Below are 20,269 nucleotides of genomic sequence, written 5' to 3' on the forward strand. Positions count from 1 at the left end.
AACTATCAGAATATCAGCTAAATGAATTTTAGTGTTTTCAGACTGTTAATTATTGTTAATTTAGCATACTGGGCCGTGAGCCTGTACTGTAATAAAATATCCGAATATCTGCTGCAACATTAAAAAAATGCTTAAATAGGTAACTCTATTGCAAAGTGATTCTTTATTCCAGAATGAAAATGAACATCATTTCAAACGTTCAAATGAAAAGAAGTAAAGTATGTATATTCATTTATATTTACAGATTTCAAAAAGAAGAAAACGTGTCAGATTAAAGTGCTTTAGGGATACTGTATTGCACTCATATTGCAGGCATTTTACACGATATCCTGAATAAGGCAATATTTTGTGTTCTTGGTGTGTGTCCCCCCCACACACACTCAGTGTTTCACCAAAAAAGGAACTATTAATCACAGTAGGTACAAAGAGCTCTTATTCTGTCCACTAGTGAACAAAACCTGAACTTACAAAACAGGAAACAGTAGAAAGACAATGTTATATATTTGATTCTGTCCCATGATATGTAGAAATAGCAGAGGTTTATGAATGTGAGGAGGAATAAATCCCCTGTTGATGTGTTTATCTCAGTAATAAAGACTTTAACACCATAGACTTTGCACTGCAGTGAATGTGATACTAGCAAAATCAAGTTTAGCATAGGCAGAGATCTGTCAAAAAGTCAGCATACAAGTATTTATTCACTCTGCACTTTCTTCAGCACCTCCTGTTGTCCGAGTGCTCACATAGATTTGTTCTTTGTGTTCAGGTTCATCAGAATGCTTGGTTTTTCCTCCATCACACGCACCACCAGGTTATCAATGTATTGCTCCAGTTCCTTGATCCTAGTATCACGCTGTGAAATCTGTTCCTGTTGCCGCAATACCAGAGAGATCAGCTCAGCCTGTGTCAACTGAGAATACGGACCTTTCATCACCTCTTCTACAGCCTGAAACACACACACACACACACACACACACACACACACACACACACACACACACAGTTTTATTTTTATCTTATGAGGATCCTCCACAGTCATTCTGCATGTCTATTTCTTAACCTAGTTTTAACATTAATGTCAGTAAGCAAAAGGAAAATTTTAGTTATACATTCATTATATTCAATCATGTAGTAGGTTGCGATACTCAGCATGCAAAATGCAGCAAAACACAACGTTTGTTAAAACACAACAATTGGACTGTTATTTTAATTATTATTTACAATTTACTTATGTATTATAGCTTTCCAAGGAAGAAGTATTAAAAACACACAATTTAATTCTGGCACACACTGAGTATAGAATACAGGAAACCTAGATTTTTTTAATAAGAGCAGTAAAGTGCTTCTTATGACTGAACATTACACAGTCAGAAAATATTTAACAGGCTATACAACAACACAATTGACTAGTTTTACTTTACACTAGTTATTAATGTAATCAGATTTCTCTGACTTGGACATAAATTCATTAAATACATTATACAAATACATATACATTACCAAATTGCATTAAGTTTTCTTTCATTCATTCATTCACAATTATGTAATTGTAGTACCTTTGTATTGGGCTGTGTTTTGTCAGTTACTCTAGATTCGTGAGTTTCAGGCTGTTTCTGTGCAGTGCTCAGGGGTTTCACAGCATGCTGCCTGTAGATGGACAGAACAGGACTGTTAATGTTCTTTCATTAAATAGCACTTATTCATGTGACACAGCTGACATGAGCAACAGGGCACACCAAGTTATACAATAGAATGTGATCTTCATCAGGAATAGAGCATTATTACAAAAGAGGGTTATTCCCCCAGATGGCAATCATCAATTTGTTCACCAGACAAATGCTTGAACAGTGGTGAATAAAAAACATGTGCTGACTGACATAAGTTCCAGGTCCAAATTATAGAATTTGAATGAAGCTATGTAGCTATTGTTTGTTTTATCTGGGCTGCAAAATCAGGACTAGGAAGTACATTAGAAGAAGTGCAGAAATGACAAGAAGTGACTGGTAGACAATGATGACTTCTAGGTTCCTACAGAAAGAAAAGATCTGTTGCAGTTGCAATATCTGTCGCAAAATAAAGAGGATTCAGCATTATGAGTTGTTTGGAGCGTTCAGAACATAGTTGGTCCTCCAATAACTACAACACAGTTAGGCGATTTCTCCACAGTGAGCGTCAAAAAACATAAAATAAAAAATTTCTAAAAATCCCAGAGCTGGTTTTGAATGTGTAAACATTGATTTAACTGTGCCATGGAAACCAACTTATTAAAATTGGGTCTAAATAGAAATGTCATTTGTATAGACGGGGTATTTTCACACCCCTAGTTTGAGGATTACTGTACACCACCAATGTACATCACCAAAACTCACTCTACTAGGTCTAATATTAACTACGGCTAGATGGATGACTATTTAGAGGAATCTCACCTGATTACTGAGGTGGGAGCAACTTCTTCCCTTACTTCACCTGCATCATTGGGTACCACTTTACCCCACCTAGAACCAGAACCCGTCTCCACCAACCCGGATTTATCATGAAGTGAAGTGAACGTAGAGGATGAAACAGTGGATAATGTAGGAGCGTTGTTTGCAGGTGTCTCCATACTAGAAACAGATGCGTTCTCTTGGGCTTGCTCAAAGTTAGTCTTATATGTAAGAGCTTGTTGCTGTTGTTGTGTGCTGTGATCTCCAGTTCTTTTGGGTTTACTTGGAGGAAGAGGAGCTCTAGACTTTCTTTGAGATCTTTCCATGATTGGCAGTTCTTCAGTTCTGCAAACCACAGGTTCTGGAAACAAATCCCAATTGGCAAATGATGGAGCGTTTGGTTTTGCAGTGTCGGGCTCAACTATGTGCTCCAGACGTTCTTCTCTTTTTGACAGTTCATAAGTAAGGTCACTTCTGACATCTTCGACTGTAATATCATTTGGTGGATTATCTTTGATACTCGAAGCACTTCCTATTATCTCAAGGTGAGAAGTTCTTTCTGTTAGGATATTGCCAACATCTTTAGACACAGATATCCCACTTCCTGGTTTTGGTGCTGGTCTCTTGTGTTTTACAGGCACTGGTTCATCACATGTGAATGGATTAGTAAGAACTTGATTGTCATCTTGAGAGACTGACAAGATGTTGCTCTCATGCTGTCTCTCTTTCCTTCCTAGATCAAAGCTGGTCATCTTTGGCAAACCTGGTGGTTGAGGTGCTTGACGTTTTGAGACTTCTTTTGAATGGGAAAGCTGTTTAGGAGCACCTCCGAAGGCAACATTCGGTCCTGTCAATTGTGGAGGTAATAGGGCATGTCCTTTTTTAGCAGTTCTCTCTTCAACACTGATAAAAACGCCAGCATCTAAATCGTCGTCCCAAAAGGGGTTGGAGTTTACCATAGACGCTTGAGACACAGACACACTTAAGGAGCAGGGTGTGAGTAAAAACAAAAAAAGTAAGTGCTTTAGCCAGAGTATACTGTATACTTGTATACTGTGTGCATGACAGAAAATAGCAGTCTAAGACCTGTATGGTTTAAGAAAAAATAGCTAGAGTGTCTGAGGGTTTGTAGTTATCCAGGTCTGGAAATTCTGTCTGTCATAGTCAGTCTTTAATGGACAGACATTTTGATTTCGCCTGAGACCTTCCTTTATATATATATATATATATATATATATATATATATATATATATATATATATATATATATATATATATATATATATAGGCCACATTAGAGTGTAATAGGCATATAATGATGTTGAGGCACATATTAGATAAGTAACTATTTACTGCAGCTATTTACTATAGCATTTGGCTCTTTTTTGTGCTCAAAACTGTATTTGTGGTAGAATTATGACGACAGGTCCTGTCCATGTGATTTACTGATAAAGATCTATGACCTTAAATTCTGTGAAGGTTTTGAGTCATTGAGATCTTTAAATCCGTGAGTGTTAACTGGGTTAATCTGACAGTTTTTAGTCAGAGATCGCACTGAAATGTCTAAAACGTCAGTGTGAATATGATGACTCTCCAGATAAAGTTCTTTTGTATCTTATTATGAAAAGTGCTACATATTTAAAGCTGAACAAATAAAAGAAAGTATCTTTAATTAACAGATAGCAATTGGACCTGCTTTCATAACTATACCATAGTTCCAGTCTTGGATTTTGCTATAAAGTTTTTCATTAACAAAGTGAGATTCAGCCAGATTTACCTTACTCGGTACAATAATTGAAGTAAAGTATTTTAAAAATATTTTTAGCTTTGGCATGAATAATATACACCATAGCTTTAATCGGTCCTCTATATAAATGGTTTCAGGTGTGAAGTGGTGAAGGTGGCATAGAAGACAATAAATGTATAATTCGTTCTTTAACATTTTAACATGTCTCTAGCAAGACCAGCTTCATTTTAATACTTGTACATTCATCTAAAATGTCTGTACAAAGTTGCTTAATCTTCCATGAGGAAAGTTTAAATGAAGTACTAAGAACTGAGAAGTCATCCTCCACCCTAAAACACTACACCCACCTTCCTGAAGTCAGAATCTAGTTTATGAGGCTTTTAAAGTACATGAGTCAGAGGATTAGAATCGCCAGATCAGCTTTTTGGGGCATGCAGAGATTTCCTGTGGGCAGACTTCAGTTGTAAATCATTCCCTCAGTTAAAAAACAACAAGGAATGTTGGTAGGGGTTAGAAATACCTTACACATCAGCAGTCAGCATTAAACCACAGAGAGGAAAAAAAACAAGACAGACCATGACAAGGAGGCTTGGCTTAAAAATCATTTATTTTGATTTGGTTAGTGTGTTATAATGATACTTTTAGCATTGTATCAAATTTTGCTAACGCTTAATGAATCACTATTTAACCAGAGTTCTTAATAACTCACCTGAATTAAAAGCTTGTAAAGAGACAAGTTTACACTCCTGTATGCAGCCATAGACTCTACTGAACTTACTGAAGGCCTACTGAATATTTCACAAAGGTGCTAAATATCGTCTTAGGACATGATGATCTTCGTAGAACTTTAATGAGCTGCTCATGGCAGATCGGTGTTATATACCACTGCTGAAGAGATCAGATTCATGCTGTGTTTCTGACAACGAAGGCTATTTCTGCATCTGGTCCAGTTTTCCATGAAGCTTTTGCAGGAGTAAATAACTAACTAGCAGACACGCACTTAATCCTCCCTGCACCAGGGGTCGCTGTATCACGGCTGGCGGTCTAATAACCAAGAACTCACACATAAATATAATAAATGTTTAATATTAATAAAGTTTCCACTACCGGCACAAAATGAAAAAAATAATAAAATCTACCACAGGCCAACCGAACATGCATCACTGACCCTATGTGAAGAAGCACAGCCCTAACACTCTTGTAAGACTCCTAACATCCATCCAACAAACCGTACTAGAGCTGAAATAAACAAAACAGACTTGAAATGTTCACAGAAATTTATTTGAGGGTAAGTGGCCCAGAAAAGGGCTCTTTTTCCAAAGTCAGCCTGTTTGCAGTTTCGAAAACAGTGAAATTAATCCTTTCAGTTTGTTTCTGTTTGGTTCCACAAAGCACAAATTAAATCTGACAGGAAAAACTTTAACTGAGGGGCATGTGGGAAAAGGACAGGACTGGAAATGTACGCGCAAAAGTGTTTTCTTCATTTGTCACTTCCTGCAGTCAGATTTGATTAGGTTTATATCAAGCTGTGGACAGAAAGCACCTTTTTTTTTTTTTTACAAGCACAGCGATGTAAAGAGATGATTTTGGTCCATAATTATGTGCAATTTCTGTGATCACATCCATCCAAACAGCCCAGATTTTACCAAAGGGATCACAGTACTGAGTGCTATATAGCATGTCAAAGCGCTCCTGGCTTGTTATAAAGCTCAGCTGTGTTAAAGTGCACATGCAAATACTAAAGCTGTTAGGATATAAGATAAGCTTGTTAATGAGCATAACAGCATTTTTTTTTGCCTAAAGTCACAAAACACCATGCAACAATGTGTGTTTTCATGCACCTGCGTTTAGATAAATTATCACATTCGAACATGAACCGGGAATACACATTTACATTAACACCAACTTATCACGGTCATGTGTGGAAAAAGAAAGTGTGTGATAAAGGAGGATGAAAACACAGTGTTTGTAATAGATGATAAGTGAACTAGTTACTAGTTAGTAATCTATTTACACTAGGTGTTAGTTGCACTAGACTGAGTTTAACAGCAGTAAAGAATTAAAAATGTACATAGGCTACGGTTCTGGCCTAAATGACTCCAAATGTGATTTTCAACACTGCACCTAATAGTGTACTTGTGCACTTGTAATACCTAATAGTGTACTTGTGCACTTGTAATACCTAATAGTGTACTTGTGCACTTGTAATACCTAATAGTGTACTTGTGCACTTGTAATACCTAATAGTGTACTTGTGCACTTGTAATACCTAATAGTGTACTTGTGCACTTGTAATACCTAATAGTGTACTTGTGCACTTGTAATACCTAATAGTGTACTTGTGCACTTGTAATACCTAATAGTGTACTTGTGCACTTGTAATACCTAATAGTGTACTTGTGCACTTGCACTTGTGGTGCCTACTACTGCAGTTAGTAGGGTGCTAAATAATATTTCACCTCAGTGCATACTACTGCATTCAATAGGGTGCTAAATAAGAATGTCTCTGGTGCATACTACTACTAATAGTGTGCGAAATAATATTCTGCCTTGGTAAAGTACATGCGCTACTGCACTTTGTAAGGGGATAAGTACTATTTCACTTCAGTGTATCCTACTATATCTAATCGAGTGCTAAACTACTGCAGCTAAATAATACATTATTTTAGCTCAAACTACTGCACATAGTGGGTGTAACAGAAAATACTTGCTCTGGTGCATACTACTGTACTTCACGTTGTAGACTCGTACTCTGCTTGTTGCGTACTACAGCACTACGTAGAATAGAGTTTCATTTGTGTTCTTTATATTAAACAAACACAGACACTCACCTTGGTTTAGCAGAGATTCTGGCTGAACGTGTGAAGTCAGTGGACTGGGAGATGACGCTCTCTTCAAATAAAGTTTCTTCCATTCCCAATCTCTCCTTCTTTTTCCTTTCCTCCATCTCCTTATTCCTTAGTTCCTGCTCCTCTTCTTTTCTCCTTTTCCTCTCTTTTTCTTCTCGGACTTGTTCTTCTTTCCGTTGTTTCTCCTTCTCTTCTGCTACTTTTCTCTCTTCTTCCTCCCTGGCTTTTTTCTCATTTGCTAACCGCCTCTCCGTTTCAATCCTTTTCTCCTCTCTCAGTTTTTTCTCCTCCTCCATCATTCGTTCTCTTTCTGCTCTTTTCTTCTCTTCCTTCTTCCTTTCCTCTTCAGCAATCCTCATCTTTTCGTCTTCCTCAGCCCTTTTCCTGTCTTTCTCCTCTGCCATCTTTCTCCTCAACACTTCTGCCTCCACCGCTTTCTTTTTTTGTTCCTCCTCCAACCTTCTCATCTGTTCTTCCTTTTCTCTCTTCATCCTCATACTTTCTTCCTCTTCCAACTTTCTCTTTTCCTCCCCTTTCTCTATCCACGGCCTCTCTCTTTCTTCTGCATTTATTCTTCTCTGTTGTTCTTCCTTCTCTCTCTCCATCCTAATTCTTTCTTTTTCTTCCTCCTCAATCCTTCTCCTTTGTTCTTTGGTTTCCTTCTCCATCCTAATCCTCTCTTTTTCTTCCTCCTCCATCCTTCTTCTTTGTTCTTCCTTCTCTCTCTCCATCCTAATCCTCTCTTTTTCTTCCTTATCCATCCTTCTCCTTTGTTCTTCCTTCTCTCTCTCCATCCTAATCCTCTCTTTATCTTCCTCCTCCATTCTTCTCCTTTGTTCTTCCTTCTCTCTCTCCATCCTAATCCTCTCTTTTTCTTCCTCCTCCATCCTTCTCCTTTGTTCTTCCTTCTCTCTCTCCATCCTAATCCTCTCTTTTTCTTCCTCCTCCATCCTTCTCCTTTGTTCTTCCTTCTCTCTTTCTATCCTTATCCTTTCTTTCTCCTCTGCCATCTTCCTCCTTTGTTCTTCCTTCTCTCTCTCCATCCTTATCATCTCTTTTTCTTTCTCCTCCATCCTTCTCCTTTCTTCTTCCTCCTTCTCTCTTTCCATCCTAATCCTTTCTTTCTCCTCTGCCATCTTTCTCCTATGTTCTTCCCTCTCTTTCTCTATCCTTATCCTTTCTTTTTCTTGGTCTTCCATCCTCCTCCTTTCCTCTTCCTTCACTCTCTCCATCCTCATCCTCTCATTTTCTTCCTCCTCCTTTCTTCTTCTTTGCTCCTCTTTCTCTCTCTCGTGCCTTACCCTTTCTTTTTCCTCCTCTTCCTTTCTGTGCTGCTCTTTCTCTTTCCTCATTCTCTCCTCTTCAATTTCCCTCCTCTTTTCTTCCTCCAATCGTTTCTGTTCTTCTTCCTCTCTTGACCAGCTCTCCTCTTCTTCCTCATTCTCCCCCTCCTCATCCTCCTCCATTTCCTGCACTTCTTCAGGCTGGTTTTGTTCTCTGTATACATGACTCCCATTTACGCATATATCAGTCTGTGGCGGAGGATTCTGATTGGCCGAGCCAAAGGTTAAGTCACTATGATTGGATGCCTTGCTGTCTGTGCTTCCATTCCGCTTGTGTGTTAAAAAAGTAAATTTCTTCTTTTTCTTTCCTTCAAATAAGATAAAATCATCATTAATAAGAACACCAAAATAATTTCTATAAATACATCTCTATACATTTAGTGTTTAATAAATAAAAAAATATTAGAATGAGATATTTCTTACCTTCTGAAGAGTCCACGTTGAGGCCTGAGGACGTGCTAGAGCTGATGGAGGAGTTTTTATCAGGAAGCGCCTTTAAAGAGGACATGGATTGAGACAGAGAGTTACGCTTCATGTTGGATTTAGGAACAAAGAGAGACTTTAGTTTGTTCTTCTTCTTTTTTGTCGACTCTCCCTCCGTCTCTCCGTCCATCTCTCCCTCACTGTCAGTCAGAATCTGACTGACCGAAGGCAAAATGGCGGAGGCCGAGTCGCTCAGCCCGTCTTTCTTTTTGCCCCGCAGTTTGTCCTTAAACTTTCCGAGGCGCGAGTGTGATTTGTCAGAGAGGTCAATCATGCTGACGCTCATGCTGCTCTTCAGGAACTGAATGTCCAGCAGAACCTCACCACGCGCCTTGTCGGCTTTCCCGGCCTTATTTAACAGCTTAAACCACCTGCAAGAGACAAGCAGCAGCACAACAAAATGGGTCAAATGGGTGAGAAAGGAAACATCCATCACTTCCCCAACTTACACAAAATGCTGTGTAATCCTTTGTTCTTCCTTCTCTCTCTCCACCCTTATCCTCTCGTTTTCTTCCTCCTCCATCCTTTTCTCTCTCTCCATCCTTACCCTCTCTTTTTCTTCATCATCTATCCTTCTCCTTTCTTCTTCTGTCTCTCTTTCAAACCTTATCTTTCTTTCTCCTTAATCTTTCTATGTTGTTTTTCCATCCCCATTGCCATCCTTATGCTCTTTTTCCTCATCCATCCTTCCAACTTGTGGTCTTTCTTTCTCTCTTTCAATCTGTATCCTTTCTTTCTCTTCCTCCTCAAAATATACTCTCTGCACTTTGATCTCCTTTTCCATTCTCATCCTTTCTTTTTTACACACACACACACACACACACACACACACACACACACACACACACACACACACACACACACACACACAAACACACACTTTCTGCATTCTTTAATAAGGTGTTCAAGTGAAAAGTGCAGCTGTGTCATTTTTAGGGGACATAAGAACACAGGAAAGACCACATCCTGCTGATAAAGAGACTCAATACACATCATACATTAATATCATGTTCGAACAGGAGCAGCAGAACCACATTATTGAGTGCATCACTATGGAGAAACAGCTCATCAGGCATAAAACCCCAGAGAACCTGTCGCTGACGTAAAATCCCAAACTGGAATGGGTGTGTGTTGTACACTCATAAGGGCGGCTTTATACTTGATTTAAATACACGCCTGTATGCAGCGTTCCTCTGGCACGGTGTGTGTGTGAGTATTTAAAAATGAATGCTACAAGTGCACGTGGGGCAACACAAACAAATGGTGGGGGGCAGAAGAACACTGTGTGATGAAGACGGAACAAAACTCAAATGGATGACTTTCCAGAGGGAACTATGCAAATTTGTGAACCGAGTCAATCAGGTTCACATTTTCACATCAAAATTATGTTTAAAAAAAAAAAAAAGTTATGTTAATTCACATCAACATAACAAAAAATCACTTCTACACTCCCATCATATTATCATCATATTTAGCTACAGTACACACTGTGAGGACAACCAGTTTTGTCATTAACCATTACACTTTACATAGCAGATGCTTCGAACCTCGTTTTACTTATTCACAGAGAAACATGTTTTCCGTCACTCCCACAAACAGAGAAATAGAAAGCTGATGTAGAACATTCCAGACGATCTGGTATCACGTACCGACATGCCAAGGTTTTAGGAGTGTTTCTGCCCCAATTATGCAACCTGGGAGTGCAGATTCAGCACGATCATCTAAAGGTCACTGGAAAATGAACACACACCCAGACACACACATCTACACAGAGGATCATTTTAGACTTCTCACTTTATGTACTTGTCCTGTTGGTTTCACTATTTGTAAATTTCACAGCAGTTACTGAATAACAGAGTTTTAGATGAATAACTATATAATAACCACTGGGATGTAGTAGCTCAGTGGTTAAGGTGTTGGGCTACTGATTGGAAGATCACGGGTTCGAACCCCAGGTCCACAAAGCTGCCACTGCTGGGCCCCTGAGCAAGGCCCTTAACCCTCAGTTGCAAGTCATTCTGGATAAGGGTAAATGTAATAAACTGGGTTTAAAAGGCATCCAGTGTCAGGCTGAATGACCAGGAGAGGCATCTACACCAGATAACTAGTATCAAATTAGAGCAAACCATTTCTGACCATTAACCTTAACCGAGTCCATTTAAACCTTATAGAAGCTTTTCAAAAAAGTGTAAGATCCTGCCTTCGAGGTCTGTCACATGTACATAGCAGATGTACTGTTTTCCTTTATTTGCTCCACCTTTGCTATCTCAACCGCTATCACACGACAGCTACCAAGAGAAGAGGATGAATGTTAGCACATACTTCCTTTACAACTCTTTATGCAAACCACTGCATGTTTCTACCTGCTGCTCGAGCCACGTCACAGGAAAAACATTAACTGCCCTCATCTACATACACAAGTAATGTTGCTCTGATTAAATAAAAAAAAATCCACCCATTGCTTTTTGTATACTTCTTAAAGTTTTACTATCGCAATCGGCATCACCTTCTCGTCTCTCAGTCAGCGTTCGTCCTGTTGTTTTGCTCTGATCTTAATCTTGTTGTATTTAAGTTCTACTCTGAATCCCTTTAATATGTCAATATATGGCCTGTTCTTTCTGAGTGAACATGAATAGTGTTAGTGAAAAGTCTGATGAGATCAGTCAGGAAGTTTCTCCATCTCAACTGTTGACTGAGGTCAGATAAAATCCTCTTGTCATTTCCTGCTCTTGCCCTATATATTTGCTTACTTTGCTGGACGGCTAATATGCGGTGAATTATGTGTACACCGATTGCGTGTATGTTGTGTGGCACCAAGGTCCTGGAGCCTTGATTTTTTTTAGAGAACTATTTTGCATTAATGGCTTCGACATTTTAAACAGGAGCTTAATTCAAGGATTTGATTTTAACATTGAATATTCTGTGATTACATTTCATTTTACACACTATTGCTCTGTTTAAGTTATATGTACAGTAACACCGAAAATATTATCCTGATATACTCATCATCCACTTTACCAGCTGCTTATTTATGCACTTATTCGATCAGCTAATCACAATGCATACAAATCAAGCAGTTACACGTCAAGAGCTTCAGTTAATGCCCACATCAATCATCAGAATGGCGGAAAAAGATCTGATCTCTGTGACTATGTTCAGATTGTTGTTCTTAGCTGAAAGGAATGAAACCTAATTTGACCATCTGCTGTTACGGCAGGATGCTTTGTGCATGCTGAGATGCTTTTCTGCTCACCGCAACTGCAAAGACTGATGATATAATTAACTCTATCTGACTTCTCTAATCAACAATGACCCACAGAAATGTTGCTCAATCGATGTTGTTTGTTTTTGACAACATCGGGGAAGTCGTGGCCTAATGGTTAGAGAGTTTGACTCCTAACCCTAAGGTTGTGCGTTCGAGTCTCGGGCCGGCAATACCACGACTGAGGTGCCCTTGAGCAATGGGTTAAATGCAGAGAATGATTTCTGAGTACGGGTCACCGTACTTAGCTGTATGTCACTTAAAATAAAATTAATTGTGCGTAACGTCTAGAGACAGCAGTTTATAAAATACTCAAATCAGCCTATCTGACACCGACAACCATGCCATGTGTAGAGTCATATAGATCAGAGTTTTTTTCCATTCCGATGTTTGATATGAAGATTAACTGAAGCACTTGACCCGCTGACACCTGATTGACTGCATAAATGAGCAGATGTACAAGTGTTCCTAATAAACTGGAACATAAGTGTATATTTCATAGCATCTCATATTACATAGATGTGATAGTCATATGTAGGGCTGAAACGATTCCTTGAGGAAAAGAGTCATTCGTGCACAAAAAAAATGATTGCTTGGAAATAATGATTTGCCTCGAACCTTCGTTTAGCCCATTTACTGTAACTACACACAGAACACTGCGTTTCCCCGTGTACCATTATTACTGAAACACAACCTGATAAACTCTGGACCTGTGATGTAAACACAGACGCTGCAAAATGACAAAATGTAAAACGGAGGAACTGGGAGAAAGCGGTGAGGGACGAGGAGAAGATTCAGACGGGAAAAAAAAATGTCTGAAAGTTTCCAATGTTTGTAATCATTTCAAAATAAAATAGAAAGAAAACTCTGTACAGCGTTTTTTTTCCTGTAAGAATGAACTGGCGAACCACAACATCTCATCCAAAAACACTCCGTCCTCGCATCGAGTCCACTGAGCGAGCTGACACGAGGTAACGTTAGCGTTTGCATTAAGTCTAAATCATTATGATTGCTCTTGCATATTTAGTATTCCTCTTTAATAAAGAAAAAGTATTTCTTATCCGATTAATCGATGGAATAAACGATAGGATACACGATTACTAAAATCGTTGCTAGCTGCAGCCCTAGTCATATGCATTAGCATCACTTTGGCCAGACAAGTCCACATCTTAAACCACACAAGTATTCTAACTAGTTTATAATTATACAATACAATAAATCTAAGTGTTGTAACAGTTTTCTAAATTGTCTGTTCTAGTGCTTGTGTTAAAGACAATAAAGAAGTTTATGACAAAGTTTGCTTTAAGATTTACTGATGATTTGAACATGACATCATGTGGCAAATAAATGTGAAACATCTACCAGGAGAACCATTTAAGGGAAACTCTCACACATACACACACACACACACACACACACACACACACACACACACACACACACACACACACACACACACACACACACACACACACACACACACACACACATACACACACATACACCTTCAATCAGCCTTCAAGAAGCAAGATCGGTTTTCATTTCAGGTCAAGAAACAGGAGTCGGCTGACATCCAGATGAGAACAGGATCAGAATAGAATAACATTTCTAAACACATTATGTTACTCTTACACAAGATTACAGAAACTTTGTGTTAACATTTGTATAAGTGAAATGGTGGGCAAATGTAGGAATCCATATAAATGCTTGTTAAAGCAAATGTCCCACAAACCTAAAGTTGGATTCTGTATCATTTTATATAATATGACATATGCAGTAAACCTCTAAAGGTGTTATATTAATGTACAATTTATACATTTCGACATTCAAAGCAACACATTAATGTACAACGGTGAATGTTTACAATCGTTACTCTGTGTGTATTTATTCTTAATTTCGCCTCTTAATTTAAAATTCCTTTCATGAGTGTTCTGTTAAAATGTCCTTCATGATTTCTGAAGGTTTTTTTTTAAAATTGTACTGCAAACAATGATAATCTTGGACTTATTCCACGTAGACACACATTACAAAGCCTAGTGACTTGTCATTCAGCTGCAGGGTTATTTTATGTACAGAGCTCTCAAACATTTCAAGGGCTTTTCCAAGCTTCTAGAGGTGTTTAAGAGCTCCAGTGATCGCAAGTGAATTTCAATTTGGTGCTTTGGCTTTAACTGTACTTTGTTAGTGATTTAATCAAGCTTGAGATTTTGAACGTGACCTGATTCTGACTTGTACATCCCTCTGCCAAACCACAGACTGTTCACGTAGACACAATGACAGCAATCAACTCACTGACGACAAAAAAAAAATAAAAAATCCAGTGCTAATCAGCAGAAGGTTCTGGGCTAAATGGAGGTCGATAGACATTTATAAATTAAATCACATCGGGATGCAGCACTGCCTTCTGGGTAAGTAGAAATCAATAATGGCTACTTGAGATCATATTCAATCACATGCTCATCTGACACATGGTTTCAGCAGATAAAGTTACAGCACATGAGTTAAAATCATCAAATAGTCCGATTAAGGGAAAGCGAGCAAGGCTAGGTTAAACATAAACATAAAAATGAGTGAATTAGAACCATGCTTCTGTGCATGTCTGTCTAGAGCTAGAATATATTATATCACCCTAATGGCCTTAGCTATTTCTCTAGAGGGTTGTCTGCTCTCTGAGAGAACGAACACAGCCAAAGCAACAGCAAAACGTAGCTGAGTAGCCGTCAAGGTCTAATGGGTCGCCTGGAACGGGATAAGATCTCGAAACAAATCCCTTAAGCATTCAACAGCAACAATGATGTCATTTAATGCTTTGGTCTCGGAAAAACAACATCTATGTACCGCTTTGAAAAATATGTCACATAAAAGACAAAAAAGATCAGATTTTTTTTTATTTGTTTCATTTTCCAGGCATTTAAATGTTCAATGATAATGGTTCAGAAATCCAGCCGTGTCAGGACACAGGAGGTGTAAACAATATGTTTACATAAAAGTGATGATTAACTCCCTTTAAATGTCTAATAAAATGACTGAAACTGCTTTGTAGGTTTTGAACAAACAAAGTTCAATTTTGTTAAATTTTTAAATACAGTTTATTCTATAAAGCACTGGTCATGTGACCGTATCAACTAAGCAGCTGTAAAAATCACGATAAAATATGACAAAGGTAAAGAGTCACCGACGGTACTCTAATCTTTAACCTCGAACAAGAAAAAAATAAAGAGTCTTAGCTGAGGTATTTTCTGCTTGACTGATTAATTATTTATATGCTGTTATATGTAAATAATCAGCATGGCGGTAGGGATGCAGTGTCCTGCGAAGCTGAGAGCAGCTATAAACAATCCTTCCCTCATCGCAAAGTTTCTGTACTGACCTCTTTTCCATGACAGAACTCATACTTACTCAGGCCATAGACTCCTTCCATAAATAACTCAGTGTTTGTAGTTCGTAGTCAACAACTGTACATTTTCTTTATTAAATAACGTGTTTGTTTGCAGGTGCTGTTGAGATGATTACTGCCGTAACAAATGGGACACAAAGATCATCAAAATTGCATCTACAGTAACTAAATCCAGGTCAGGTGGCTTAAGACAGAACTAAATCTGGGAACTGTCTAAGAGGGTGTGGTCTAATTTTCCAATTACCATGCTTGATCGACTGCCATCTGTCTGCGACTAGCACCCAGCTACGACATGCCAGCCGAGCAGAAATCAACACAACAGCACAAACTTGTTCAGCCCTGAATGAACACACCAATCCAGTTCTAAATGCCTTCTTCCTTTACTTTTACACGGATGTTCTGACTGATATATTAATTACCTTTGCTAAAATCAGTACAGTTAGCATTCTGCATTTGCAATTACAGCACCTTTGACATTTCTTCAGAAGACAAGTATCACACAGATTGCAAACTCTATTTCCCTTGTGAATGTTGGTGATTAACAGATTTGCTTAAAGCTAAAATATGCTCAGTACCTTTAAGCTGTAGTCTTACAATGGATTACAATGGGCAGACTAATACTGCAGGCATGTCAGCTAGAATTTGTTAGTAAATGATAGTTTAGGCCACGTTTCACATTTTATTTATTTAGTCCAAGTTTCTCGAATGCATTTTCTTAGCAAGAGTGAGAGTAACATTTTGTTCTAATGCTACTTTTTAACAGGAAGGAGAAGAAAATGAACTGTCTGTGGACAGGTAAACAGTCAGTTCCTTCTCTTGTTAGAATACCAGGAACTAAAGCGACAATATTACTTTGCAAAAAATTGAATGCTGTCGTAATTTGTTGCAACCCTGAATAGTTGCGGATGTCAATAACGTTCTTTTAATCTTAACTATTTTTCTTTATTCTGATAGCTGCATCGCTGCTAAACCGTTAACAACATTTCTGTCCACTCGTATCTAATATTTCATTAAACAATTCCAAGGCTTTTTAACAGAAATGTAAAAATGCTGTGATACATTTTGGTTGCAATTGTTTGTGTTAATAAGAATAAAGATAAGTTTTACTATACAAGCATTTAGATTATAACTGAGAATAACTCTGGTGAACAGAAGCATGACTGTGTAGTGTATATAAATTATTTGTTTATTCATTCGTCTTCAGTAACTGTTTTATCCTGATTAGGGTTGTGGTGGATTTCTTTCCTGGCACAAAGTGGGAATACACCATGATGCCAAGGCATCATGCACACACATATATACACACACACTCACAGACACTCACACACAGACACACACACAGGCACAGAGACATACACACAGACACACACAGGCACAGAGACATACACACAGACACACACAGGCACAGAGACATACACACAGACACACACAGGCACAGAGACATACACACAGACACACACAGACACTCATACACAGAGACACAGACACACACACAGAGACACACACACAGAGACACACACACAGAGACACACACACAGAGACACACACACAGAGACACACACACACACACACAGAGACAGACACACACACACACACACAGAGACAGACACACACACACACACACACACACACACACAGAGACAGACACACACACACACAGAGACAGACACACACACACACACACAGAGACAGACACACACACACAGAGACAGACAGACACACACAGAGACAGACAGACACACACAGAGACAGACACACACACACACAGAGACAGACACACACACACACAGAGACAGACACACACACACACAGAGACAGACACACACACAGAGACAGACACACACACACACAGAGACAGACACACACACACACAGAGACAGACACACACACACACAGAGACAGACACACACACACACAGAGACAGACACACACACACACACAGACAGACACACACACACACAGAGACAGACACACACACACACAGAGACAGACACACACACACACACACACACACACACACACACACACACACACACACACAGAGAGACAGACACACACACACACAGAGAGACAGACACGACACACACACAGAGAGACAGACACGACACACACACAGAGAGACAGACACGACACACACACAGAGAGACAGACACGACACACACACAGAGAGACAGACACGACACACACACAGAGAGACAGACACGACACACACACAGAGAGACAGACACAGACACACACACAGAGACAGACACAGACACACACACAGAGACAGACACAGACACACACACAGAGAGACAGACACAGACAGACACAGACAGACACAGACACACAGAGACAGACAGACACACAGAGACAGACACAGACACACAGAGACAGACACAGACACACAGAGACAGACACAGACACACAGAGACAGACACGACACACACACAGAGAGACAGACACGACACACACACAGAGAGACAGACACAGACACACACACAGAGAGACAGACACACAGAGACAGACACAGACACACAGAGACAGACACAGACACACAGAGACAGACACAGACACACAGAGACAGACACAGACACACAGAGACAGACACAGACACACAGAGACAGACACAGACACACACAGAGAGAGACAGACACACACAGAGAGACACAGACACACACAGAGACAGACACAGACACACAGAGACAGACACACAGAGACAGACACACAGAGACAGACACACAGAGACAGACACACAGAGACAGACACACAGAGACAGACACACAGAGACAGACACAGACACACAGAGACAGACACAGACACACAGAGACAGACACACAGAGACAGACACACATACACACAGAGACAGACACACAGACACACAGAGACAGACACACAGACAGACACAGACACACACACAGCAGATGCAAGTCAGCACTGCTACAGTGATTAAAATTGTTTAGAATAAGTAAAAATAACTAACATTATTTAAAATAATGAGAAAGCAATTAATAAACAATTTTCCAGGCTGATCTACTGGATCATGAGCAATATTAAATTGATCATCAAATCGAGCCTAGTGAAAATAAACACCTTCAAATAAATCTCTCCAACCACAAGACACAAGCAATAAACTCATTTCCGGGTAGTAAAACATCTCTTACTGCGGGTTCTCGCGCGCGCTGTTCTGCCGGAGCTCGTGCACGTTAACGACGGTCAGTCCGAGCAACTTGTCCGCTCCGAGCGGGACGCGGTGAAACACGCGCACCTGCAGGGGCACGCCGTCCTCGGTGCGCGCGCTGTCCGCCGGTAGCGTGAAGATGAAAGCGGCGTCGTTCCCGCCCCACACCGGCTCCGCGAGCTTCTCCGCCACCGGTGTGCGGAACGTCTCTCGGCCCGCCTGCAGTGCCGTATACGCATCATTAGTGCCATCTTTCCCCTTGATCCGGAGGCCCCGCGCTCGGAGCACCGACACCCGCGCGCTCACCGGAAAAAACTGCAGGCTCTGATCCGCCAAAGACATAACCGGTGTCTCGCGCTCGACCTGTTAGTTAAACATCACTTCTTAACGGAGAAGTGAAGTTAAAGTATCCTGTACCAAGAGTGAGACCGAACCTCCTCGCGCTCCAATAAACTTTTAATGTTTACTGGTGGGCGTGGCTAACGGGGAAGTGACGCACGGCCATTGGACAGCTCGGGTTACTTAGAATGTTATTTTATACTGAATACTGAATGCTGAATACTGAATACTCCTCAAGCAGCTAGGTTAAGGCATAAAATATTAAAAAAAAGTCACAATTACACGTATATAAATACATAAGACTGAAAATAATGATAGAAAAATAAAAACAAAAGTTAGTAAATTTAAGATAAGGGGACAAAATAGTCCTCTTTAAACGCCTTTAGGTTTGATCAGTGAATCACAGTCTGTTTATATCTTTAATATGGATTCGTGCGTCATCACGTGTGCTGTGCACGTGACTTCACGCCTTAAAAGGGGAAAAACACCAGACTAAATCTGTAAAACTTCACATTGACTTAACAATTTCATGGTCACTGAACGTATCAACTGTAAACAGCCTCATGTTGGAGCACAGAAATACAAAAAAGTTCAACAAAAGAAGCTTTCAGGTCATTTTCAAAGAGGAAAGCACTGAATTGCAGACAAAAAAACAAATAAATGTAATGCAGACAATCACATTCTTAACCCAAAGGTATTCAATCAGGCAAGACGTGTTTGGTATCTTAAAGTGTAGAGCTGCTACAAATAACTGTACTGCAGCTAATAAGTATAAGAAGTCATATCTGTTTGTTTACACCATGCACACTGCGTACCTTATATATAAGGACCATGAATATACGTATGAGAATTTTTGTCCAGAATAAAAAAAAGCCCATTTTCAGATATCACCAAACATCATCACAATATATTTGTTCATTTAGAACAAAATAAATACAACCTCGAGAGACATGACTGAAGTGTATCCTGGTAGTATTTAGATATGAGAACATTTCTCTGTGAACCGATTCTAGTCTACACCTAACGTGGGCTTATCGGATGTCAAAATGGTATTATTTTAAGAAAAAGAATAAAAGAAGAAAGAAATGGCACACACAAGTAGGACAGAGATCTGTACAATACTGTGGTATGGCAGCGAGCACAGATTGTACACAGCTTGCCTTTTGTCTATTAGTGGGTTTGTTTTGTATTATCACTTGTTATTGTGAGAAAGGGTAAGGAAAGGTAACACTAAAAGGACAAAAATGACACAGATATTTGTTATTG

At 39.5% G+C, this 20,269-nt stretch overlaps 1 protein-coding gene across 2 annotated transcripts; it reads right to left on the reverse strand.

Moving 5' to 3' along the window:
- Positions 1 to 144: 144 nt before the first annotated feature.
- Positions 145 to 19,178, reverse strand: rab11fip1b (RAB11 family interacting protein 1 (class I) b). Of its 2 annotated transcripts, XM_027141171.2 has the most exons (6): positions 18,648 to 19,178; positions 8,786 to 9,216; positions 7,002 to 8,670; positions 2,427 to 3,404; positions 1,557 to 1,647; positions 145 to 946 (listed from the first exon to the last, which is right to left on the reverse strand). In XM_027141171.2, exons 1-6 carry the CDS (start codon positions 19,004 to 19,006, stop codon positions 740 to 742), a joined length of 3,735 nt encoding a protein of 1,244 aa, XP_026996972.2. In that variant the 5' UTR covers positions 19,007 to 19,178; the 3' UTR covers positions 145 to 739. The 2 variants fall into 2 exon arrangements, with proteins under 2 accessions (XP_026996972.2, XP_026996973.2); XM_027141172.2 differs by lacking the exon at positions 2,427 to 3,404 and having other exon boundaries at positions 18,648 to 19,165.
- Between the last annotated feature and the right edge of the window lie 1,091 nt (positions 19,179 to 20,269).

The sequence above is a fragment of the Tachysurus fulvidraco genome, chromosome 20 (genome assembly GCF_022655615.1).
Source record: "Tachysurus fulvidraco isolate hzauxx_2018 chromosome 20, HZAU_PFXX_2.0, whole genome shotgun sequence".
Classification (NCBI taxonomy): Eukaryota; Metazoa; Chordata; class Actinopteri; order Siluriformes; family Bagridae; genus Tachysurus; species Tachysurus fulvidraco.

Coding starts and splice junctions, on each gene's coding strand:
- rab11fip1b (XM_027141171.2), bottom strand. CDS start 19,006: ATGTCTTTGGCGGATCAGAGCCTGCAGTTTTTTCCGGTGAGCGCGCGG. Junction 3,405..7,001: donor AGAATCTCTGCTAAACCAAG/GTGAGTGTCTGT, acceptor CTGCTCCTTAAG/TGTGTCTGTGTCTCAAGCGT. Junction 947..1,556: donor AAACACAGCCCAATACAAAG/GTACTACAATTA, acceptor TGTGTGTTTCAG/GCTGTAGAAGAGGTGATGAA.